This window comes from Mercenaria mercenaria, chromosome 7 (assembly GCF_021730395.1).
Source record: "Mercenaria mercenaria strain notata chromosome 7, MADL_Memer_1, whole genome shotgun sequence".
NCBI classification, from domain to species: Eukaryota; Metazoa; Mollusca; class Bivalvia; order Venerida; family Veneridae; genus Mercenaria; species Mercenaria mercenaria.
Window position 1 is genome coordinate 12,948,520 of NC_069367.1, and position 24,565 is coordinate 12,973,084.

Below are 24,565 nucleotides of genomic sequence, written 5' to 3' on the forward strand. Positions count from 1 at the left end.
TTATGATCTCTAGAGATTTTCATTGTGTAGAGATTTTGTAGAGGTGTCATTATGTAGAGGTCATCTTTAGTATAAGTTTGACTGCAATCTGAATTAAATGTTGCTTTTGCATTAAGAAATAAATGGTAAGGGTAGATTTCCTGGAAGCACAGAGCACCCCAAACTCATCCTAGAGCCATGCATTGCAAAGAAGGCCTGCAAAATAAAAAGAAAGTGTAATGAAAAATAAAGTAAATGGGTGGAAAACATATTTGATGTATCCTGATTCTGGCATGTTAGTACTGTAACCATTACCAGCTAGTAATGTTAAAAGTCCTAGTAACATGTGATTGGATTGATCATTTGTTCTGTAAATGCTGTTTGTGTTGTCTTCTGTCGAGAAATGGTCACTTTTTATCTTAAAAAAAGTTTTGATGTTGAATTGTGTCAAAATGAAAATGAAACACTGTTAAAAAGGAGATATCCAGTCCCAGTATACCAGATTTTACTATTACCATTAGAATTTTATTTCCAAGTCATCCTGTTAATGTAACAGATTATGATATTATTTTGTAGGTTTGAGACATGTGACAGAGATACAGAAGGCAGGACGGGGACTGTATGGATATTTCTGTGACCTATGCAAGTTTACATGCCAGGCACCATCTGTCATACATCAGCATGTATGTGGGTACCAGCATGTCATCAATTACCTGGTATGATTGTCATTTTCTTTGTATAATTTTGAGACTATACAGTAAACCAGTTAGAGCAGACTGACCAATTATTTGTGAAACATAAGAAAGTAAAAGGAAAAGAAGGCTATAGACATTGTCACAAGGGGAATACTTCTGTATGTGAAGCTACAAATGGTAAAAGAATGTTGAATACACTAATCAGCCAGATGTTACAGGTAAGAAAATTTCTCCTCTCTGTTGCCTGCAGCTGCCAGTAGGCTTATATAAGTTTTTTTAGCACCACAAAGAATTTCTATGCACATGTCTGTTGCGTTAGTCGGTATGTCTGCCTTTCGGTTGAGTGAATGGTTTTTGCTTAATAACTTGAGAACCACTTAACCCGGAACATTCAAACCTGATAGCATGATTAGGCTTGTGAAGTATATGACCCCTGTTGTTTTTAGCTCACCTGTCACATAGTGACAAGGTGAGCTTTTGTGATCACCCTTCGTCCGTCGTCCGTCGTCAGTCCGTGCGTCCGTCAACAATTTCTTGTCTGCACGATAGTGGTTACATTTATGATTTTATTTTAACCAAACTTGCACACAACTTGTATCACCATAAGAGCTTGGTTCCTTTCTTGAACTGGCCAAATCCCAATATAGGTTCCAGAGTTATGGCCCCTGAAAGGGCCAAAATCAGCTATTTTGACCTTGTCTGCACAATAGCAGCTTTATTTATAATTTAATTTTTACCAAACTGGCACACAACTTGTATCACCATAAGATCTTGGTTCCTTACTTGAACTGGTCAGATTCCATGATGGGTTCCAGAGTTAATGCCCCTGAAAGGGCCAGAATTAGCTATTTTGACCTTGTCTGCACAATAGCAGCTTCATTTATGATTTTATTTTAACTAAACTTGCACACAACTTGTATCACCATATGATCTTGGTTCCTTTCTTGAACTGGCCAGATTCCATTATGGGTTCCAGAGTGATGGCCCCTGAAAGGGCCAGAATTAGCTATTTTGACCTTGTCTGCACAATAGCAGCTTCATTTATGATTTGAATTTAATCAAACTTGCACAAAACTTGTGTCACCATAAGATCTCGGTTCCTTTCTTGAACAGGCCAGATCACTTAATGGATTCCAGAGTTATGGCCCCTGAAAGGGCCAAAATTAGCTATTTGACCTTGTCTGCACAATAGCAGCTTCATTTATGATTTGATTTTAACCAAACTTGCACAAAACTTGTATCACTACAAGATCTTGGTTCCTTTCTTGAACTGGCCAGATTCCTTCATGGGTTCCAGAGTTATGGCCCCTTAAAGGTCCAAAATTGGCTATTTTGGCTTTTGCAGCCATATAGAGACTTCATTTATGGTTTTATTTGATACAAACTTCCAAAATATCTTCAACAACAACAAATCTTGGATTCCATGACAAATCAGATCCATTCGTAGGTTCCAGAATTATTTTATATCTGATTACCTCCCCTGATTGTAATCAAAATGGATTTATATCAGTAAGTACTTACAGGACGTATTGAAATTTCATTATTGTCATTAGTTGGACTGAGCCAATGAGGGTAGATAACTATGGACTGATTTTATGTCAAATTACCTCTCTTTATTTATCCCCCCGCCAAAGGCGAAGGGGATATTAGAAATGCTCTCCATGCGTGCGTGCGTGCGTGCGTGCGTGCGTCCGCAACGATCTTTGTCCGGAGCATAACTCCAAAAGTACTGGAGGGATTTTCTTCAAACTTCGTACACTGATAGAACACATTGGGAGGAAGTGCAGTGTGCAAGAACAATAACTCTACCTTGCCTATTTTTTGAGTTATTCCCCTTTATCTTATTTTCTTAAAAAATTTTGTCCGGAGCATAACTCTAAAAGTACTGGAGGGATTTTCTTCAGACTTCATACACTGATAGAACACATTGGGAGGAAGTGCAGTGTGCAAGAACAATAACTCTACCTTGCCTATTTTTTGAGTTATTCCCCTTTATCTTATTTTCTTAAAAAATTTTGTCCGGAGCATAACTCCAAAAGTACTGGAGGGATTTTCTTCAAACTTCATACACTGATAGAACACATTGGGTGGAAGTGCAGTGTGCAAGAACAATAACTCTACCTTGCCTATTTTTTGAGTTATTCCCCTTTATCATATTTTCTTTAAAAAAATTGTCCGGAGCATTTCCTCTTCATGCATAGAGGGATTTTGATATAACTTGGCACAAATGTTCACCACCACGAGACAGAATGTCATGCGCAAGATCCAGGTCCCTAGGTCTAAGGTCAAGGTCACACTGAGAGGCCAAAGGTCAGATACAAGAATGACATTGTCTGAAGCATTTCTTCTTCATGCATGGAGGGATTTTGATGTAACTTGGCACAATTATACACCATCATGAGACGAAGTGTCATGTGCAGTTCCCTTCTTTAGAATTACCTCCCTTTGTTGTTACTTTAAATAGCTTTTATTGTAACTTTTTCATTACTAGTCGTAGGGAAAAATCGAGACAACTTTTCTGTAGTACAACATGCATGCTACATCCAATTTTGAAGTGTATTTTGACCAATCTCTACCTGGTAAAGATTTTTTTGTGGACTTGCAATTTTTTTTTTTTTTTTTTTTTTTAAGATTAACTCCCCTTAGTTGTTACTATAAATAACTTATATTGTAACTTTTTTATAATTGACCATAGGGAAAAAACAAGACCACTTTTCTGTGGTACAACATGGATGTTACTTTCCAAATTTACGTGTATTTTAAGATATCTACCTGGTAAGGAGTTTTTTGTGGACTTAGAAAAACAAAAGACTTACAATGATTACTAAACAACCACAAAATTAAAATTCCATTTGCAAATACAGCTGCTAGACTAAAGAAATTTGCTGTGACGGGCATATATTGTGACATTCTGGCACTCGTGTTCCCTGTTAGCTTTCCATTCCTTCTTTTTACAGTAGCCATATAGAAAACATCATAGCTATACTGTTCATGAAAATTAATAAAATTTAGCAGTAAACCACCTCACCACTGACTTATTCTTTCTTTCACATCTTTAAAACCCCTGATGCGGACCACAACTAAATGGTTCTTCAAAGCTTTCCCCAAAATTAATACTTTCAGACACTAACTTGCCAGGAACTTTAGCCTTCAATTATAATATGCCCGGCGGGGGGATTGGCCATGTCTAACATGGCTCTTGTTTCAAATTAAAATGGGTATATCTCCATAACTAATGAAGATACTGATCTGAAATTTCATTTATGTCAACAGATTTATTTGGCAGATGCTTCTTTTGTTAACTTACAATCATTTTTTTTTTTTTTAATTAATTCCCTTTTACGTTACTATAAATAGCTTGTTTTAGTAACTTTTTTTATTATTGGCCATAGGGAAAAACCGAGACCACTTTTCTGTGATACAACATGGATGGTACCTCCAATTTTTAGGTGTATTTTGACATATTTGTACCTTGTAAGAATTTTTTTTTTCTTTTTGGTTTAATTTCTTCCCTTAGTTGTTCCTGTCCTTTGGACTTAGATATTTTTTCTGAGGACCTTCTTGTCCTCAAGTGCAATGATAACAGGTGAGCGATATAGGGCCATCATGGCCCTCTTGTTTGGGGTTCAATAGATCAAAGGTCTAGGTCACAGGGGCTTTAACCTTGTAAACGGTTTCCACTAGGTTACTTGAGAACCACTGGTCCCAGTATCTTCCATTAATATATCTTGATTTGGCATATGAAGTAGATGACCCCTTTTGTTTTTGGGGTCAATCAGTAAAAGGTCAAGGCCATAGGGACCTAAACATTAAAAAATATTTCTGCATGGTACCTTCAGATGCATTTGACCCAAAATCTTCAAACTTGATAGGATGATTGGGCTTAAAGTGTGAATGATTAATATTAAATTACTGTGAAATCTCGTCTTCATGGGGAACTAATTTTCATGGATTTTGTCAGTGAGTTTATCCACGAAATGAAATCCCAAGAAACGAGTGAAATTCCCATTAATTAATTAATTCGCAAATTGATATCCCCTTTATGATAGTCTTTTTTGCCCAAATCACGAGATTTCAGTTCAAGAGGTGTATTTTGCAGGAACAAGATCATCCGTACATCTATGGTAAAGTTCTGCTAGAATCTGAGGAACAAGTGAAGAAAAAGATGACAGATTTCCATGTGAGGGAACTGAGGCAGACGGAGGGGCTGGAGGCCATTAATGTAGTCATGGTCAGGTTGAAGGACAAACAACAAGGTAAAAGTATAGCACTTTGGTTGTAGAATTCTTTAATGTGAGGAAGCCATCCAGCTTGCTTACTGATGGTCTGTGGTTTTACCCAGGTGCCCATCCTTGCCTGAAACAATGAACAAAGAGGCACTTGGGGTCTTCCTCTACCAACAAAATCTGGAAAGTCATCATATTACCAATCAGTGTGTCAGTGTGATGTTTAACAAACGAACAAAAAATTCCTTGAATCAAATGGGTATTAAAGAAGTTATGTAAAAAACAGTTAGACAGAGTCATGTTAAAAACAGTAACTGCAGTGTTGGAATTCAACATTGTTGCTTCTAGACAACTGTTAGTTCTTGCATAAGGTTACATTACGTTGATCAGAGGTAACAGCTCTATAGTTATGGTATAGCTCAGTTCTTTTCAAATTAAAGTATATTAGCCTTTTATTAACAAGGAGTGAAAACATTGGGAATCTTCTTCTTGCACATCTGTTTTGCATATTCAGTTGTTTCTTCAATACATTTGTTTTTGTTTGTCTGACAGGAGATAACATCAAATCAGAAACAGTTGCTAGAGAAAAGAAACAGTCCAAGTTACCTCAAAATCTGGATAAACATCGTGCTTCCTTACCCAGTTCAGAGTCATCAGAGAAACCCAAAGGATACCAAAAACATGCTGAGGCTACAAGAGGCGACCAGAAACCTGCTCAAAAATATGAAAAGTCTTCCCAGGTACTCAAAAAGCCATCACAGATGCAGCAGAAAGCACAGGTACACCAACCATCTTCGAAGGAATTCGGTAAAGCATCAGAAACCATCCAGAAACCTCATAAAAGCCAAACGTCTTCTAAAGCACTCCGAAAACCATCACAAATGCAACAAAAGCCATCGCAGGAACATCAGAAATCATCACAGATACATCAGAAATCATCACAGATACATCAGAATCAGAAAACATCACAGATGCAACAAAAACCATCACAGGTACACCAGGAACAATCACAGGTACAACAAAAACCATCACAGGGACAAGAGAAACCATCACAGGTACACCAGAAACCATCACAGGTACAACAGAAATCATCACAGGTATGCCAGAAACAATCACAGGTACAACAAAAACCATCACAGGTACAACAAAAACCATCACAGGCACAACAGAAATCATCACAGATATGCCAAAAACTGTCACAGGTACGCCAGAAACCTGAGGTTGGAAAAAAACCAGAGCAGCAACAAAAAGATGTTTTGATACACAAAAATGGACCAGTTTCTGCATCCCATGTGCGGTGGAAACCAGAATTGGACAACATCAATATTTACAAGTTGTTGAAGATAGAATGTGGTGAAAAACCTGTCATTGGTAAGCACATGTTGCTATGTTCAAAATACACAATAAAATTTTAACATTTAACAATATTTCAGTTGCTTGACTATTTGAAGAATAGGTGGACGTATTGCACTCTCCTATTTGTCGGTGTCCGAATCAGTGTCACAGTTTTATTAATTACTGTTAAATCATTAATATTCATGGGGGACTAATTTTCGTGGTTGAGTCAATCCACGAAATTTAATCCTAACGAACAAGTAAAATTCCCATTCATTTCATGTTCAAAAGTTGAAATCCACCAATTCATATCCCTACAAAATTGCTGTTTTGACCAAAACCACAAAATTTCATGCCCATGAAATTTAATGATTTTACAGTATTTGTGTGTAAGCTTTTATCTCAGTAAATCACCTTTTGGAAATGGATTGAAAGTTCACTTACTTATTTATTGTGATGAACTGACTTACAGTGCACGGGTTCCATATTTTGCTTCTTTACAAAATTATGCCCCTTTTCAATGTAGCAATTTCTGGTTAAGTTTTTCTATATAAGATCGTATTTCAGTACCTACTAATGGGAATGGATTTAAACTTTATACACTTGTTCACTTTGATGATCTGACATGCAGTGCACAGGTTCTAAAACTGTTTTGGATGTTTAAAAATCTGACTGGTATTCATTCAATTAACTTTAATGACAAGGCTGTTGAATAGTCGAGCATTGCTGTTCTCCTTCGACTTGTTTCAAACATGTTATGTAATAAAAAGTTCGTAACTTTATATACAATAAGATACTGATCATAAGGAGATATAAAGCAAAATGTTTGACCAGTGTTTCGAGTGATCCAACACTAGAAAATATAAAGAAAACTGCCAGGGAATGCAAGAATTAAGTAAGACTGGATGCTCTAGTAATCAGTGCATGTGTGAGTGCTGTTTCACTGTAGTTTAATGATGTTGCAGCAATACTGGATTATTTATAATTTCTCTTGCAGGTTTGCAGTATATACATGAAACAATAGACAAGTCCTCGGAGGATCCTATATCATATCAATGTAAACTTTGCTGTTTGACCTTCACCATAGCAACCATATGTAAACATCTGACAAGTTTTGTGCACAGATTCAAGTATTTGGTACGAATGTTTAGCTCACTTTTCCAAATATTTGTTTTTAGTGGAATATCCTTGTCAGAAACCACTGGCCCAACTGGAAACTAATTTTACTGATATTTGCCTTTGGATAACCTTCTACCAAAACGGTTAAGGGTTTTTTGCCGGTATTTAGGGTTCAATGTTATGCTTGCATGCTGGCAAAATGCGAGTACATTTTGAAAAATACCATAGACTTTTTCCCCAAGAGTGCAAAAACTGGAAATGACGAACAGTTTCCATTTCTTTAACTTTCTGTTTTAGTCTGCTGTAAATATTCATTCATTGTGATGTTTTACACTATGCATCGACTGATGATGCTTTTACATGGTGCTAGCTTGCCCCCTTAGCCCAATAGGGAGAGCGCTGATCTATTAATTGCGAGGTGGTGAGTTTGAGCCCCGGTCAGTGACTTGATAAAGGACATTGTGTCTGACATCATTCGTCCTCCAACTCTGATTTATGAATCATTCGTCCTCCGCCTCTTGATTCATGAGGGAAAGTTGGCAGTTACTTGGCTAGAACAGGTTTGTACTGGTACAGAATCAAGTAACATTGGTTAGGTTAACTGCCCGCCTTTACATAACTAAAACAATTTACACAGTGTGAGTACTACATAGACTACATTGCAGAAATTTAATTGCATGGTGATATTTTATCTTCAATTATAGATACACAGTCCTATTTCTCTTGGCTTGGTGATATGTTGGCAAAAAAGTTTGCAACGTATTTATGTATATAATTATCCATCAAAACAGTTGAAAAAAAATTTCAAGTAAAGTTGTTATTAATCCCCCGCCACAAATGGTGGGGGGTTATAGGAATGGTCACTGTCTGTCCTTCCGTCCGTAGCACTTTCGTGTTCGCTCCATATCTCCTTAACCCCTTGAAGGATTTTCATGAAACTTGGGTCAAATGATCACCTCATCCTCCTTAACCCCTTGAAGGATTTTCATGAAACTTGGGTCAAATGATCACCTTATCAAGACGAAGGGCAGAACCCATGAGTCAGCCTTGTCGACTCAAGGTCAAGGTCACTACTGAAGGTCAAATGTTTGAGCCTTCCATTTTGTGTCCGCTCTATATCTCCTTAACCCCTAGAAAGAATTTTATAAAACTTTGGTCAAATGATCACCTCATCAAGACTATATGCAGAACCCATGAGTCAGCCATGCTGGCTCAAGGTCAAGGTCACAACTTAGGGTGAAAGGTTTGAGCCTTCCATTTTGTGTCCACTGTATATCTCCTAAACCCCTTGAAGGAGTTTCATCAAACTCGGGTCAAATGGTCACCTCATGAAGGCGATGTGCAGAACTTATGAGTCAGCCATGCCGGCTCAAGGTCAAGGACACAACTGAAGGTCAAAGGTTTGAGCCTTCCATTTTGTGTCCGCTCTATATCTCCTTAACCCCTTGAAGGAATTTGATAATACTTGGGTAAAATGATCAGCTCATCAAGACGATGTGCAGAACCCATGAGTCAGCCATGTCAGCTCAAGGTCAAGGTCACAACTTAGGGTGAAAAGTTTGAGCTTTCCATTTTGTGTCCACTGTATATCTCCTAAACCCCTTGAAGGAGTTTCATCAAACTAGGGTCAAATGGTCACCTCATGAAGGCGATATGCAGAACTTATGAGTCAGCCATGCCGGCTCAAGGTCAAGGTCACAACTGAAGGTCAAAGGTTTGAGCCTTCCATTTTGTGTCTACTCTGTATCTCCTAATTCCCTTGAAGGATTCATATGAAACTTGGGTAAAATGATCACCTCATCAAGGCCATGTGCAGAACTCATGAGTGAGCCATGCCAGCTCTAGGTCAAGGTCACAACTCAAGGTCAAAATTTTTAGCCTTCCATTTTGTGTCCGCTCTATATCTCCTTAACCCCTTGAAGGAATTTAATAAAACTTGGGTCAAATGATCATCTCATCAAAACGATGTGCAGAACTTATGAGTCAGCCATACCGGCTCAAGGTCAAGGTCACAACTGAAGGTCAAATGTTTGAGCCTTTCATTTTGTGTCCACTCTGTATTCTCCTAAACCCCTTGAAGGATTTTCATCAAACTTGGGTCAAATGATCACCTCATCAAGAACTCATGAGTCAGCTATGTCAACTCAAGGTCAAGGTCACAACTCAAGGTCAAAGGTTTGAGCTCTGTATCTCCTAAACCCCTTGAAGGATTTTCATGAAACTTGGGTCAAATGATCACCTCATCAAGTCATTGTGCAGAATTCATGAGTCCGCCATGTCAGTTCAAGGTCAAGGTCACAACTAAAGGTCAAATGTTTACCCTTTCACTATCCAGAACAGTGGCGGGGGATTTAGCTGTCTTGTTAGATGAAATTTCTTTTACTCTGAAATTTGCAAGTGCAAAAAAAGTTGAATTCTTCCCCTTATATTGCTATATGGAATACGTTAACAATTTTCTCCACTAAATCTGCAAGATGAGTGAGTGAGTACACATGTATAGGTATTTAATGTATCGGATCCAATTATTTGTATATTTTAGGAGAAAAATTATACAGAATTATGTGAGCAGATAAAGCGTGCTCCGCAGTTGTTAGAGAATTACTGTTGCTGGATAGATGCAACATATGGTCGAGAAGATTGCGTGCTGCGGAAAGTTCTTATAAAAGACGGGAAAGACGGTAGACCAGTCTACATAGAAATGAAATCTGTGACAGGTAACTTACCTTGTTACCATTTCTGAATTTACTATAGCCTAGGTAAGTTCAATATGAAATGACAATCATGTTCTTGTAATATCTTCTTAATAGAGTAATCCCTTAAACCGGCAGATTGCTGGTTATCATTGAACTTACCTGTATACCCCAGCCACCACAATTCGTTCTTTTCTGTTTTGTTGTTCAAGAAGAAGATATTGGTCACTAAAGTCAAGGTCACTGTTACTTAAAATAGAAAACGTTTGAAAAGCCAGTTTTGACTTCCTTGTTAACATTACTTTCCCAAGCCTGAGTTTTTACTCAGATATGCTGACAAAATATGTTATTCAAGGTGTATTTATTCATACTTGACAGAAATGATCAATGAAGAGAAGTATGTTTCAAAACCAGAATAATTTTCTTTCTGTTTAAAGACTTAGAGTACACATCACCGTGGAAAGATGTGTATAGTCTGGAAAAATTGAAACAGATGTCACAGACAGTACAGTCCAAGCCACAAAAACCCACAGCAGCTGAAGAGAGAATCAAAGAACAGGTTAAAGACATTATGAAAGATATAGAAGACAAGACGGCAGATATCAACAAAATTAGTCATGGCTGTAGAGAGGGTCAGAACAAAATGATGACAGATGCTGGTAATTGTGTTTCTCTTCAGTTTGTGTTTTTGTTTTCATTTTGGTACAGTCATGAACAATTTTCTTCGTCAAAAATATTTCTATGTTTTTTGTGTAAACTCATTTAGTTAAGTATGATTCTGATGTATCACTATCTAGTAATTTCCTGGAAGAGTTGGTACTGGCAACTGTGATGCCTCACTTATTGCTGGACATGCATCAAAGCACTTATTTCAGCAAGAAAACCACAGTGCAGATGTCAGAGTGTAACAGTATTGTATTAGATGGTAGGAGTGTGACAGTATTGTCTTTGATGACAAATGTAACAGAAGTCTTGCTATTGATGTCACACTAACAGTATCATGTTTGATGTCAAGAGTGTAACAATATTGCCTTTGATGACACAATGTAATAGAACTCTTGCCTTAGATGTCACACTTACAGTATTGCCTTTGATGCCACAGTGTAATAAAGTCTTCTTCGATGTCACACTGTAACAGTGTCATATTTGATGTCAAGAGTGTAAGAATTTTGCCTGTGATGTCACAGTGAAAAAGTATCACCTTTGATATCAGGATTGACCATGAAAAGTAGGCGAACAATTTTACCTTGAATGTTACAGTTTAAAAATTTCAAAGTGGCCTTAAATAAAAGCATGTATTATCTCTTCAGTTTGGTTAATTTCATTATTATAAATCTTGAACAATATTATATGACATAAGGGCTTTGTAGTCTGCATTGATAAGCTAAAAAATAATATTAGTTCTTCTGTTACAGAGTCTACAGGTGTAGCTGCTAGTGTTGCAGAGAGGGCAGGTGAAACTTACATCTGGAAAAAAGAATATGGTATGTCTTGACATGGATTCTGAGATTGTGATTCAAGTTTTGTACTTTACTTTTATCATTTTGTGTATATACTATAACATGTGAAGTTAATAAAACTAGTTAAATCAAATATGAAAATGAAATACGTTTTCATGGCCTGACCTCTTTTTGGTCTTAAAGAACAAAATACAGGACTCTAAAAAGTCAGTGATTTGTTAGTATTTAAGGCCAGAATATTCTCAAATGTGACTTTGTTGTCCAATTCATTCATAATTTATGTTGTTTCAGAGAAACTTCGTGAGAGGATCAGTAACCAGGAAATTGTCAAATGTCAGAGAAGGTCCAAGTTCTTATCAACCTATGGAGACAAGGCTGGAAAAATACCACTTACAGGTAAGCAGTATAGGCAGTGCTTATTGAGAAATCATCGATATTCGTTACAGGGGACTAAATATCATGGATTTTGTGCTTGTGTCAGTCAGTCCATTGAGTTACCACCTCGGTAGCCTAGTGGTAGAGCGTCCGCTTTGAGTGCGGGAGGTCGTGGTATTCCAGTGAGGCAGCACTATAAAGTTGGGCATTGTGCTCACTGCTACAAGTAGACACCGTCGTTTATATGACTGAAAAATTGTTGAAAAAGACGTTAAACCCGAACACACACACACATACACAGAGTCCATTGAATTACATCACAGCAAACAAGCACAGATCCCATTCTTTTATCTTGGTAAATGGAAATCCACAAGGTCAAATTTGAGCAAAATAGACGTTTGGCAAAATTACAAAATTTATACCCAGGAGATTAGTTCATTTTATAGTAATCTTGTCGAGGACAATTATGGGCCTGTTTGCATCAGTGCTTATGGTCTGCAATTTATTCTGTCTACAATCTATCTGTAAGGATAAAAGGCACTGTTAGAGATCTGTTAGTCTCAATCTAAATAATACACTTCAGACATTGAAACTTCTCCTGTCTAGCATGAAGAAACTATCAGCATTACCTGAAAAACTGGGTTTACTTGTTGTTGTTTTTTACTAATGAAGCTTTCATTATTTAAAGTGCACATGATTTGCCTTTAACTGGCATATGCTGTCCTTGGTGCAACATTTTGTCAAATTTTCAACTTAGGACCAGAAAATGTTAGACCTGGAGTGGTTAAAAGTCACAAATGCACCATCATTTAACCCTTACTGCTGTATGGTTCAGAATCACGACTTGTAGAATTCTTTCATGTGAGGAGATATTTGGTTGGGTTGCATACAGTTTGTGGTTATACTATTGAAAGACCCTGCCATGCCTGCATTAGTGCCAGGGGTGGCACCATGGCTCTTCCTCTGCCATCAAAAACTTGAAGAATATTGCCTTACACTCTGATGCAGTGTTGGTGTGACTAAAAACCCCAGTGGCAAAAAATAGAAAAGAATGTTAGACATAGATATTATGAAATTTCTTTATTTTCCTGCAGGTTTAAAGGAGATTACAGAGTTCCAGCTTCCAGATGTGAATGCCCAACCCTGGTATCTGTGTTTCCTGTGTGAGAAAAGACTTTGCTCCATGAAGATATTTGATCATGTGACCTCCCATGACCACAGACTGCAGTATATGGTAATTTTCTGTGCTGTGCTGTTATCTCAAACATATGCACTCAAAAACATATATCTTTTATTTGACCACATGAAAGAAAACATATACACTTAAAAATATCAAAGTTGTATTAAAATCTATTGTATATAATTTTGACATCAAAATATGACTTTCCCATGGGACGTGATCAGTTTAGCAAAAATTAAGTGAAAAATGTTATTCAGAAATAACAAAATATTTTGTGTGATGTTATAGAAATCCAATTACCAATACTTGTATGACCTTGTGACATCTAACAACCCTGCAGCAATGTCTGTTGACGGATTTGCTAAGGAAATAGCAAGCACTGAGGGGGATGTGAGAGAGATGGAGGTGATGTTAGAATTGAATTCTGAGGTACAGAACAGAACCATGGAGGTCAGAGGTGAGTGATTGATTTAGGTACAGATTTTAATGTACAGAACAGTTATCATGGAGGTTAAAGGGGAGTGATGGATTTAAATTTGAATTCTGAGGTATGGAACAGTACCTAGAGGTCAAAGGTGAGTGATGGAGTTAAATGTTACTTCTGAGGTACAGAACAGTATCGTGGAGGTCAAAGGTGAGTGATGGAGTTAAATGTTACTTCTGAGGTACAGAACAGTATCGTGGAGGTCAAAGGTGAGTGATGGAGTTAAATGTTACTTCTGAGGTACAGAACAGTATCGTGGAGGTCAAAGGTGAGTGATGGAATCAGCTATGAATTCTAAGGTACAGAATAGTACCGTGGAGGTCAAAGGTTGAGTGAGGATTTAAATGTGAATTCTGAGGTGCTTGACAAATTCTTTAACCTTCACCCTGCTAAATTTCTAAAATGGACAGGTCTGTCATTCAGTTTGGGCAGTACCATTTATTATTTGAAGGGGGTGTTCACTGAAAATTTACTGACAGGATAGCGAACAGTGCAGGCAATGACCATCCTGCAGGGTTAACATAATTATCTTCAGGCAGTTACATTTTGCCAAGGTTTTGATGCGCTATAAAATTCTAAGAATGATTAAGTGTTGTTGTTTTTTTTCCTTACAGATAAAACATCCAGCAGCAATCAGGAGGTTGTAAGAAATAAATGTGATAGAAAAAGACTTGGAAGTAGTGATGTGTCTACAAAAACTGTAAGACCCGTGCTTAAAGATTCTGACATGCAGAATTCTGAAAATAATCGTTTTAAAGAAAATCTTAGCCTAGAAAAAGGAAACAATGAAAAGGATTGTAATGTAAAACGTATGAGAGCAGTCAGCAGCCCTGGAGGTAGTTGCAATCGTGACAAGCAAAGAAAAACTCACAGGTCTGGGCCTGTGAAAAATAGTGGGAGTAATGACCCTCTAGAAAAGAGTTGTGATCCAACTGAGAGTGCATGTCAGAGGAATGATAAGTATGTAAAGAGACAAAGTGATGACAAGTTTTCTGCCGGAAAGGAAGGAGTTCCTAGATCTGCGGAAAATGTTCAGTTGAAAAGAACTTTAGAAAGTGATAGTGGAAGTCAAGAAAATGTTGAAAAACAGAGAACTGATAGTCCAAGAAAGAAAAGAATGAGGAGCCAGGCTGTGTCTGCAGTTGACTCGAATCTTCAGAAATCTAGTGATAAAATGACTGACATAAATCAATATAAAAAAGTAAGAGATTCAGTGAAAGAGGAGAAAAAGCACAACACTTTACAACAGTTAATAGATGAATGGCCTCATACATCCATGATAGGTGAGTGATAGAAACAGTGTTGGAAAAGTGCTAGTCTTCAGAGCTGGAGATAAATGTTTTTTTAGAACTTTAACAAAATTGTGTTAATTTTTATGCCCCCAGGTCTACTGATGCGGAAAGCATATAGTGATTGTCCTGTCCATTCGTGCGTCCATACGAGGTTAACCAATTGGGACTGTTTCGTCTGGTATCAATACCTCTTACTAGAATGACTTGATACTAATGCAGATGTAACCTGTGACCATTCCTCATCTTCAGACATCACCTGACCTCAGTTTGACCTTGACCTCATTTTGGACTTGGGTTGCTTTATATGGGCCATCTCTTGGTTAACCAAATGGGGCCGTTTCGTCTAGCATCAATACCGCTTACAAGAATGAATTGATACTAATACAGATGTAGCCTGTGACCATTCCTCATCTTCAAACATCACCTGACCTCAGTTTGACCATGACCTCGTTTTGGACTTAGGTTGCTTTGTATCGACAAGGATGTCACCGGGGGCATCAAGCGTTTATTGAACGCAGCTCCTTGTTTAATTAGACACACAGTCTAACTTCATTCAGTAGAACTTTGGGTTTGCCCAAATTTTTCTCTTTGCCTAATTTGTCATCTGGCTTTTCCAAAATATCTATATAATACATATTGTTCCAGCCTGTACCAGACACAGACTGATGAAATTTTTAAACCACAGATGTGACCATGGTGAATATATTATAGTGTTTAAAACAGGCATTTTCACATAAACATCTGTATTTCCTGTTAATCAATTCAGGCATACGTGCAATGTAATTGAAATTATTAAACAGTTGTGTCATTTATAAGACCCGCTTAGCTCAATAGGGAGAGCATCGGTCTACGGATTGCGGGGTCATGAGTTAGATCCTCGGGCGGGGCGTATGTTCTCTGTGACGATTTGATAAAAGACATTGTGCTTGAAATCATTCGTCCTCCACCTCTGATTCTTGTGGGGAAGTTGGCAGTTACTTGCGGAGAACAGGTTTGTACTGGTACAGAATCCAGGAACACTGGTTAGGGTTAACTGCCTGTCATTACATGACTGAAATACTGTTGAAAAATGGCATTAAACCCAAAACAAACAAACAAACAAATCATTTATAAGAACATACATGAGCTGTGTGATAGAAGTTACTTATATAATTATGTGAAATTAAAAAACTGATAATTATTCTTTCAGGTCTTGACTACATCTGTGAAATAAAGCATTCAGTGCGGGAAGACTTCCCCCCTCTGTACAGGTGTGATATTTGTGGTAATACAGACAGTAAACACCTGGCAGCTAGAGAAATGTTGTTCCATGTTTGCAGCAGAAATCATCGTGAAAGTTTCTTTGTAAGTATAAACAAGCTGACGCGTCAAGCCTAGTTTGTTTAGCACCCTTTTTTCGAGGATACTTCAGTTATGCGGGCAGTTAACCTAACCAGTATTTCTGGTTTCAGTACCAGTTCTTACTTGTTCTCTGCAAGTAACTGCCAACATTGCCACTTGTTAAAATGAATTTCATTGAGTTCAAACTTTGTTCAAAAAATGCTTCATGAAATGGGGTCCAGAAATTTATGGCTTAATTATTTACTTTGTCAGGACAATCTCCACTTTTTATACAAAAGAAATACCCAATAAAGGTCCATCTGTGAGAACTTCTGTGCGTATGTCCGAAGTTCGCGACACGCCTAGCTCGAAAAGTATTTGATTTAAATTGATGAAACCTTGCATGAGTCTTTATCATGATATGAACTTGTGCGCCCCCTATTTTCAAAGTTATGGCCCCTGAAATAGTCAAAAATGCAAATTTTCACCTTGTGACACGCCTAGCTCAAAAAGTATTTGATATAGATTCATGAAACCTTGCATGAGTCTTAATTATGATATGAACTTGTGCACCTATTTTTCATTTAGGTCCGCCCCCTGTTTTCAGAGTTATGGCCCTTGAAATAGTCTAAAATGCACATTTTCATCTTGTGACACATCTAGCTCAAAAAGTATTTAATATAAATGGTTGAAAACTTGCATAAGTCTTTATCATGATATAAACTTGCTCAGCTCTTATATTTTGGCTGGCTCCACCCCCTATTTTTAAAGTTATGGCTCCTGAAATAGTAAAAAAAATGCACATTTTCACCTGATTATGTGCCTAAGCTCAAAAAGTATTTGATGTAAATTTATGAAACCTTGCTTGAGTCTTTATCATGATGTGACCTTGCACACTTAGCATTCTTCTTGAGAATCTTGTGCTTATTATAGAGTTATGGCCCTTGAAATAGCCAAAATAGTGGGTTTTTTGTTTGTGATGCTCATAGCTCAAAAAGTATATGGCCTAAAATAATGAATCCTTTACATAAAATGTTTGTTGAGGCTATACCCCATTAAGACTGCAAATATGTGAATTATTGCCCCTTGTTTGTGACAAATGTACCAGTGGAGGGCACACCCTGTGTCCTACAGACACATTCTAGTTCCTTGAAGTTTCCAGTTGTTTTACTTGTTGAATGCATCCTGTGCTAATTATATTAGGTGGTCATGTATTTTAAAAAGATCTTTGATATACTTCAAAGACAGGACTTAATTGGTTTATATCATTTATATCAATTATAGGTCTTACTTAAAATGATCTTAAATAACAGAGCAATGCATTCATTGGCTGGTTCATCTGCTCTATGCATTAAGTAAATTCCAGGCTGTTCCTCTGTAACCAAAAATGTCCTGTTTAAATTGGACTGTGATATTATTTGATATTGAGAAATCGATAACCAGTCTAATAAATAAGGCAGTTTAATTACCATATTTTTGTTATGACAGAAAAATATCAGAAAAGATCTGTTTATGGAGATACAGTCAAACACAACAGACCAGATATCTTACAATTCTCTACTGGATCAGTATGCCAAGCTGTATCAAGATAGGACCTCGGAATGTTTTCATACAGAATCAGTGGATGACGATTTACTCTGGCAACGCTTCCAAACTCAAGATAAGAAAGGTAAGATAACTTTAAGAGGGTTATTCTTTTATCTAGGGGAAAAGGGACAAGTACTCTCAGATATGGGAATGGTGTAATATTTTCTAGGGAAAGGGCTATTGCTTGAAATCCGGCTAAACTGTTATGTATCTCCATCTGTCCTGTTTTCATTGAATCTGAATGAAATTTCTAGCATAGTAGAACAGATGAAATAAAAATAAGCTAATGTTAACATTTTTAGTGAATTCGAGTGCAACCTCCAGCACGGTAAAACAGATGAAAAACAGTTAATCTACTGCATGTCTCTATCTGTATGTTTTAGGTTAACCTGAGTGCAATTTCTAGCAATGTATTACAAATGAAATCCAGTTAATCTACTATGTGTCTCTGTCTGTTGCATTTTCAGTGAATCCGAGTGCAATATTCAGCACAGTAGAACAGATAAAATCTAGATAAACAACTGTATCTGTGTCATATGTTTTCATTGAGTTTGAGTGCAGTCTCCAGCACAGTAGTCTAGATGAAATCTGGATACTGTGAAATCATTCAATTTTGTGGGCATGAAATTTTGTTGTTTTGGTCAAAACGGTAATTTCGTGGGGATATGAATTCGTGGATTTCAACTTTTGAACACAAAATGAATGGAAATGTTACTTGTTCATTGGGATTAAATTTCGTCAATTGACTGAACCACGAAATCCACAAAAATTAATCCCTCATGAATATTAATGCTTTCACAGTAAGCTTCTGAATATCTGACTGTTATGTTTTCACTGAATCTGCATTCAGTCTCCAGCACAGTAGTACAGATGAAAGCCAGATTCATAAGCTACTATATATCTCTGTATATTTTCAGTGGATCCCAATGCAATCACCTGCACAGTAGTACAGATGAAATTTAGATAATTTAAGCTATTCTGTATCTCTGTTTGTTGTGTTTTCAGTGAATCCGAGTACAATCTCCAGCACAGTAGTACAGATGAAAGCTGGTTCCCCTGCTGTAAAGATAAGCTACTATGTTTCACCATCTGAAATTCACCTCCAGCTTACTGACACAGATAAAACTGCAGTAAATGAGTATGTACCTTTTTCTAACAAGACTAGCCAGCCTTTTTAGCTCAATAAGGAGAGCTCAGATCACAGGGTTGTGAGTTCTATCTCTGGATGAGGCATATGTTCTCCATGACAATTTGATCAAATACATTGTGTCTGAAGTCATTAGTCCTCCAACTCTGATTAATGTGAAAAAGTTGGCAGTAACTTGCAGAGAACAGGTTAGTACTTGTACAGAATCGAGGAACACTGGTTAGGTTAACTGATCGCCGTCACATAACTGTGATAGAACGGCGCTAAGCCCAAAATAAAACTTTTAAAACTTGTTTTTCTAGCAAGCAAAAAGAGCTGAAAGTGTGACATTATGCAATAAAATCAGTGTTTGTAAGTCATAGAAAAATGAAGCGTGGAAAACAGAAAACAGGCAGGCTATGTTACAATGGAAATAATATGTCTCAGACAGTGATTTCATCAACTTATCTAAGTGTAAAACTTGATACAATTAAAGATTTGAGAGATAACTTTTGAAAGATATGTTTATATTTTGTGTGGGAATCATGAAGGACTTTGAGAAAAACATTTAATTTAAAATAATGCTTTGTAAATTACATGTATGTGTTAGTTGGTAAAGTTTATTTTGAAATTGTGTTTTCTTGAAAAGATGTTTATTTTTATCACATTAGAAAAAAATATGTGTGGATAACAGAAAGGAATTGTCCATCATTTATAAGAGGGGCAGGTTTGTATCTTGAGGGAGCACCTGTGTTGTAAAATTGCATATGTTCCTTTCTTTCAGGTTAATGAAGGACATGCAGGTTGTCTATAACAACAGTGTACATGATAGTCATGTTAAGTGGGAGGAAGGCATGTTTTGTGCAGCTTTCTTGATGTCAGAAAAACTCTGGTATAGGGGTAAAATCACGGAGATTGCTACACCTGGACAAGGTTTTGAGGTAAATTAATATACTGTGAAATAATTGCATTTTTTTTTTTGGACAAGAAATTTCATGAGTTTGGCTAAAGAGGCTATTTTAAGGGGATATGAACATTTTATTTCAACTTCCGAAGATATAGTTAATGGAATTTTATTTGTTAGCTTTGATTTAGTTTTGTGGATTAATGAATCCACTTAACCCACAAAAATTAGTGATCCCCAAATATTTATTTCACAATACCGGTTATATTAAAAGATTTGAGTGTTTTCAAATTTGGGGACTCTGTGACTGATTGGTTAAGGTTGCTGACTTGGAATCTCCTGCCCCTCTCTGAAACTTGGCTGGGTGTAGAATTCTTTCATGTGACAATGCCATTGAGCTGACTTATAGAAGGTCAGTGATCAGTTCAGTTTCCTGTCTGTAATGAAAACATGCTCAGATGAGCAACTTGGGTCTTCCTCCAACACGAAAAGCTGGAAAGTCACCATATGCCCTATAATTGTGCTGGTGTGACTTTAAACTCAACAAATACTGAAAAACGATGAAACCTCCGAGGTCTCTTTAGCTAACTCCAGGATTTGCATTAGACTTGATTGTGTCTCAAAGTTTAGAAAATATTCTCACTGGTGGATTTGACTAATGATGATACACTTCAAAGAATTTTTTCAACTTCTTTTGTTGATAAGGGAGTTTATCATTCAGTTGCAAAAACTCTAGTGAGTAGAATCCAAGATTAAAAGACTTTAGTTTGGAGACCATTCTTTAACTCCAGTGTCTGAGGACAAAGTTAAAACTGACCAATGGCAAGGTTGATTTCTTAGACTGGTCTCAAATCTCAAGTTTTATAGCTTTAGATCCTGAAGAATTGACTGATCACAAGATTTATGTGAAATGCAACTAAGTAAAGTGAGAATAAGTAAATGAGCCGTGCCATGAGAAAACCAACATAGTGGCTTTGCGACCAGCATGGATCCAGACCAGCCTGCGCATCCGCGCAGTCTGGTCAGGATCCATGCTGTACGCTAACGGTTTCTCTAATTCCAATAGGCTTTGAAAGCGAACAGCATGGAGCCTGACCAGACTGCGCGGATGCGCAGGCTGGTCTGGATCCATGCTGGTCGCAAACCCACTATGTTGGTTTTCTCATGGCGCGGCTCAAATGTATAAATGGACAAGTCACAAATAAAGGTACGGTAGCTGTCTTTTTATATGTAACAACTGTTATCTTTTCAGGTTCTTCTCATTGACTATGGAAGTAAACACAGAGTTTCAGACCACAATCTACGATGTGTTCTCAAACAGTTCAGGGGGCTACCATGTTTGTCTTTCTGCAGTAAACTGTGTGACCTGAAGCCTGCGAACAGTCTTGTTGAGTGGCCTTCATCAACAAACACACTTGTTAAAAATGTTGTACAGAGAAGGAAGTTATTTCTAGAGAAAAAGGTTAAACATATGAACATTTTTTAACGTAAATGAGACCATTTTTTCTCACCCCCTCCCCATTTGTTTTTAGGGCACTTAGATTTATCTTTGTCTTAATTTTTAGCTCGACTATACGAAAGTATAAGGAGAGCTGTCCTACTCGCCCCAGCGTCGGCGTCGGCGTCTTTCCGCGTCCCCACCTTGGTTAAAGTTTTGGTGCACTTTCTCTTTTTTCAAAATATCTCTGTAATTACTTGATGGATTTGATTCAACTTGAAATACTTATTCCTCATCATCATCCACATCATCTGACATAAGGGCCATAACTCTGGCACCAATATTTCATGAATTATCCCCCCTTTTCACTTAGATTTTCAGGTTAAAGTTTTGATGCACTTTCACTCTATCTCTGTTATTACTGAATGGATTTGATTCAAACTTAAAATAGTTATTCAACATCATCACCCACATCTTATGACACAAGGTGCATAACTCTGGCACCATTTTTTCATGAATTATTCCCCCTTTTTACTTAGAATTTCAGGTTAAAGTTTTGGTGCACTTTCACTCTACCTCTGTTATTATGTTGTATGGTATATTGTTTTGCAGATGTCGGTCGGTAGGTCGGTCGGTCGGTCTGTCGGTCGGTCGGTCGGAATGTAGACCAATCCGTTTCCGGATGATAACTCAAGAACGCTTGGGCCTAGGATCATGAAAGTTGATAGGAAGGTTGGTCATCACCAGCAGATGACCCCTATTGATTTTGAGGTCTGTATGTCAAAGGTCAAGGTCACAGTGACCCTGAATAGTAAAACTGTTTCCGGATGATAACTCAAGAACACTTGGGTCTAGGATCATGAAAGTTGATAGGGAGGTTGGTAATGACCAGCAGATGAACCCTATTGATTTTGAGGTCAGTATGTTAAAGGTCAAGGTCACAGTGACCCTGAACAGTAAAACGGTTTCTGGATGATAACTCAAGAACGTTTAGGCCTAGGGTCACGAAAGTTGATAGGGAGGTTGGTCATTACCAGCAGATGACCCCTATTGATTTTGAGGTCAGTATGTCAAAGGTCAAGGTCACAGTGACCAGGAACAGTAAAATGGTTTCCTGGCAATAACTCTAGAACGCTTGAGCCTAGTGTCAGGAAAATTGATAGTTAGGTTGGCCATGACCAGCAGATGACCCCTATTGATTTTGAGGTCATTAGGTCAAAGGTCAAGGTCACATTGGCCAGGAACAGTTAAAACGGTTTCTGATCTTCTTGTCCAAAACCATAGGGCCTAGGGCTTTGATATTTGGTATGTAGCAAAATCTAGTGGTCCTCTACCAAGATTGTTCAGATTATTTCCCTGGGGTCAAATATGGCCCCATCCCGGGGGTCACATGGTTTATATAGACTTATATAAGAAAAAACTTTGAAAAACCTCTTGTCCAAAACCACAGGGCCTAGGGCTTTGATATTTTGTATATGACATCATCTGGTGGTCCTCTACTAAGATTGTTCAAATTATTCCCCTAGAGTCAAATATGGCTCCGCCCTGGTGGTCACATGGTTTACATAGACTTATATAGGGAAAAACTTAGAACCTTCATGTCCATAACTTACATCATTCAAATTTGGACCACATGTGTAGTTTTGAGTGGCAATATGACATGAGTTGACCTTGATCTTGACCTAGTGGCCTACTTTCACATTTCTGTAGCTACAGCCTTAAAATTTGGACCACATGCATAGGTTTGTGTACCGAAAAAAACTTTGACCTTGTTATTGACCTAGTGACCTACTTTCACATTTTTGAAGGTACAGCCTTCAAATTTGAACCACAAGCATAGTTTTGTGTACTGAAATGAACTTTCACCTTTACATTGACCTAGTGACCTACTTTCACTTTTTTGAAGGTACAGGCTTCAGATTTGGACCACTTGCATAGTTTTTTGTTCCGAAATAAAATTTGACCTTGATTTTGACCTAGTGACCTACTTCCATATTTCTCAAGCTACAGCCTTCAAATTTGAACCACATGCATAGTTTTGTGTACCGAAATGAACTTTGATCTTGACATTGACATAGTGACCTACTTTCACATTTCTCAAGCTACAGGCTTCAAATTTGGACCGCATGCATATTTTTGTGTTCTGAATTGAAATTTGACATTGAATTTTACCTATTACCTACTTTCACATTTCTCAAGCTATAGCCTTCAGATTTGAAGCACATGCATAGTTCTGTCTACCGGAATGAACTTGGACCTTGAAGTTGATCTAGTGACCTGCTTTCACATTTCTAAAGCCACAACTTTCAAATTTGGACCACATACACATTGTTTTGTACCGAAATGAAATTTGACATTGATTTTGACCTTGAGCTAGTCTTGAAATTTGGAACATTCAAAAATGGCTCAGTGGATGGCGCCAAGATCACTCTGTAATCTCTTGTTAGGTTAATAGGTTAAAGGTCAAGGTCAGATTAAACCAGAATGGTAGAACTTTTGTTGACAGTGAGCATATAATTTCTGTTCCTTGTGCAATTACTGAATGCATCAAGGGGGGCATTTCGTGTTCGACGAGCTCTTGTTACTGAATGGATTTGATTCAAACTTAAAATAGTTGTTCAGCATCATCACCCACATCATATGACACAAGATGCATAACTCTGGCACCATTTTTTCATGAATTATTCCCCCTTTTTACTTAGAATTTCAGGTTAAAGTTTTGGTGCACTTTCACTCTACCTCTGTTATTACTGAATGGATTTGATTCAAACTTAAAATAGTTGTTCAGCATCATCACCCACATCATATGACACAAGATGCATAACTCTGGCACAATTTTTCATGAATTATTCCCCTTTTTACTTAGAATTTCAGGTTAAAGTTTTATGCACTTTCACTCTATCTCTGTTATTACTGAATGGATCTGATTCAGACTTAAACAATTGTTCAACATCATTACCCTTATCATATGGTGCAAGGTGCATAACTCTGGGACCAATTTTTCATGAATTTTTTCCCCTTTTTACTTAGAATTTTAGGTTAAAGTTTTGATGCACTTTCACTCTGTCTCTGTTATTACTGAATGGATTTGATTCAAACTTAAAATAGTTGTTCAACATCATCACCCACACCATATGACGCAAGGTGCATAACTCTGGCACCAATTTTTTATTAATTATTCCCCCTTTTTACTTATAATTTTAGGTTAAAGTTTTGATGCACTTTCACTCTGTCTCTGTTATTACTGAATGGATTTGATTCAAACTTAAAATAGTTGTTCAACATCATCACCCACACTATATGACACAAGCTGCACAACTCTGGCACCAATATTTAATGAATTATGCCCCTTTTT

General features: G+C 37.3%; 1 protein-coding gene across 1 annotated transcript in view; it reads left to right on the forward strand.

The window, feature by feature from the left end:
• LOC123556048 (uncharacterized) overlaps window positions 1-24,565 on the forward strand; it is a 33,884-nt gene that overhangs the window by 615 nt on the left and 8,704 nt on the right. Inside the window, exons 2-17 of the mRNA XM_053547590.1 lie at window positions 556-695; window positions 4,774-4,930; window positions 5,453-6,271; window positions 7,233-7,372; window positions 9,894-10,068; window positions 10,482-10,703; window positions 11,460-11,528; window positions 11,796-11,900; window positions 12,974-13,113; window positions 13,348-13,516; window positions 14,158-14,826; window positions 16,025-16,179; window positions 17,644-17,824; window positions 18,748-18,880; window positions 19,653-19,809; window positions 21,025-21,234. Of these exons, the coding sequence (XP_053403565.1) occupies window positions 556-695; window positions 4,774-4,930; window positions 5,453-6,271; window positions 7,233-7,372; window positions 9,894-10,068; window positions 10,482-10,703; window positions 11,460-11,528; window positions 11,796-11,900; window positions 12,974-13,113; window positions 13,348-13,516; window positions 14,158-14,826; window positions 16,025-16,179; window positions 17,644-17,824; window positions 18,748-18,880; window positions 19,653-19,809; window positions 21,025-21,234 (3,641 nt within the window). The remainder of the gene's footprint in view (window positions 1-555; window positions 696-4,773; window positions 4,931-5,452; window positions 6,272-7,232; window positions 7,373-9,893; window positions 10,069-10,481; window positions 10,704-11,459; window positions 11,529-11,795; window positions 11,901-12,973; window positions 13,114-13,347; window positions 13,517-14,157; window positions 14,827-16,024; window positions 16,180-17,643; window positions 17,825-18,747; window positions 18,881-19,652; window positions 19,810-21,024; window positions 21,235-24,565) is intronic.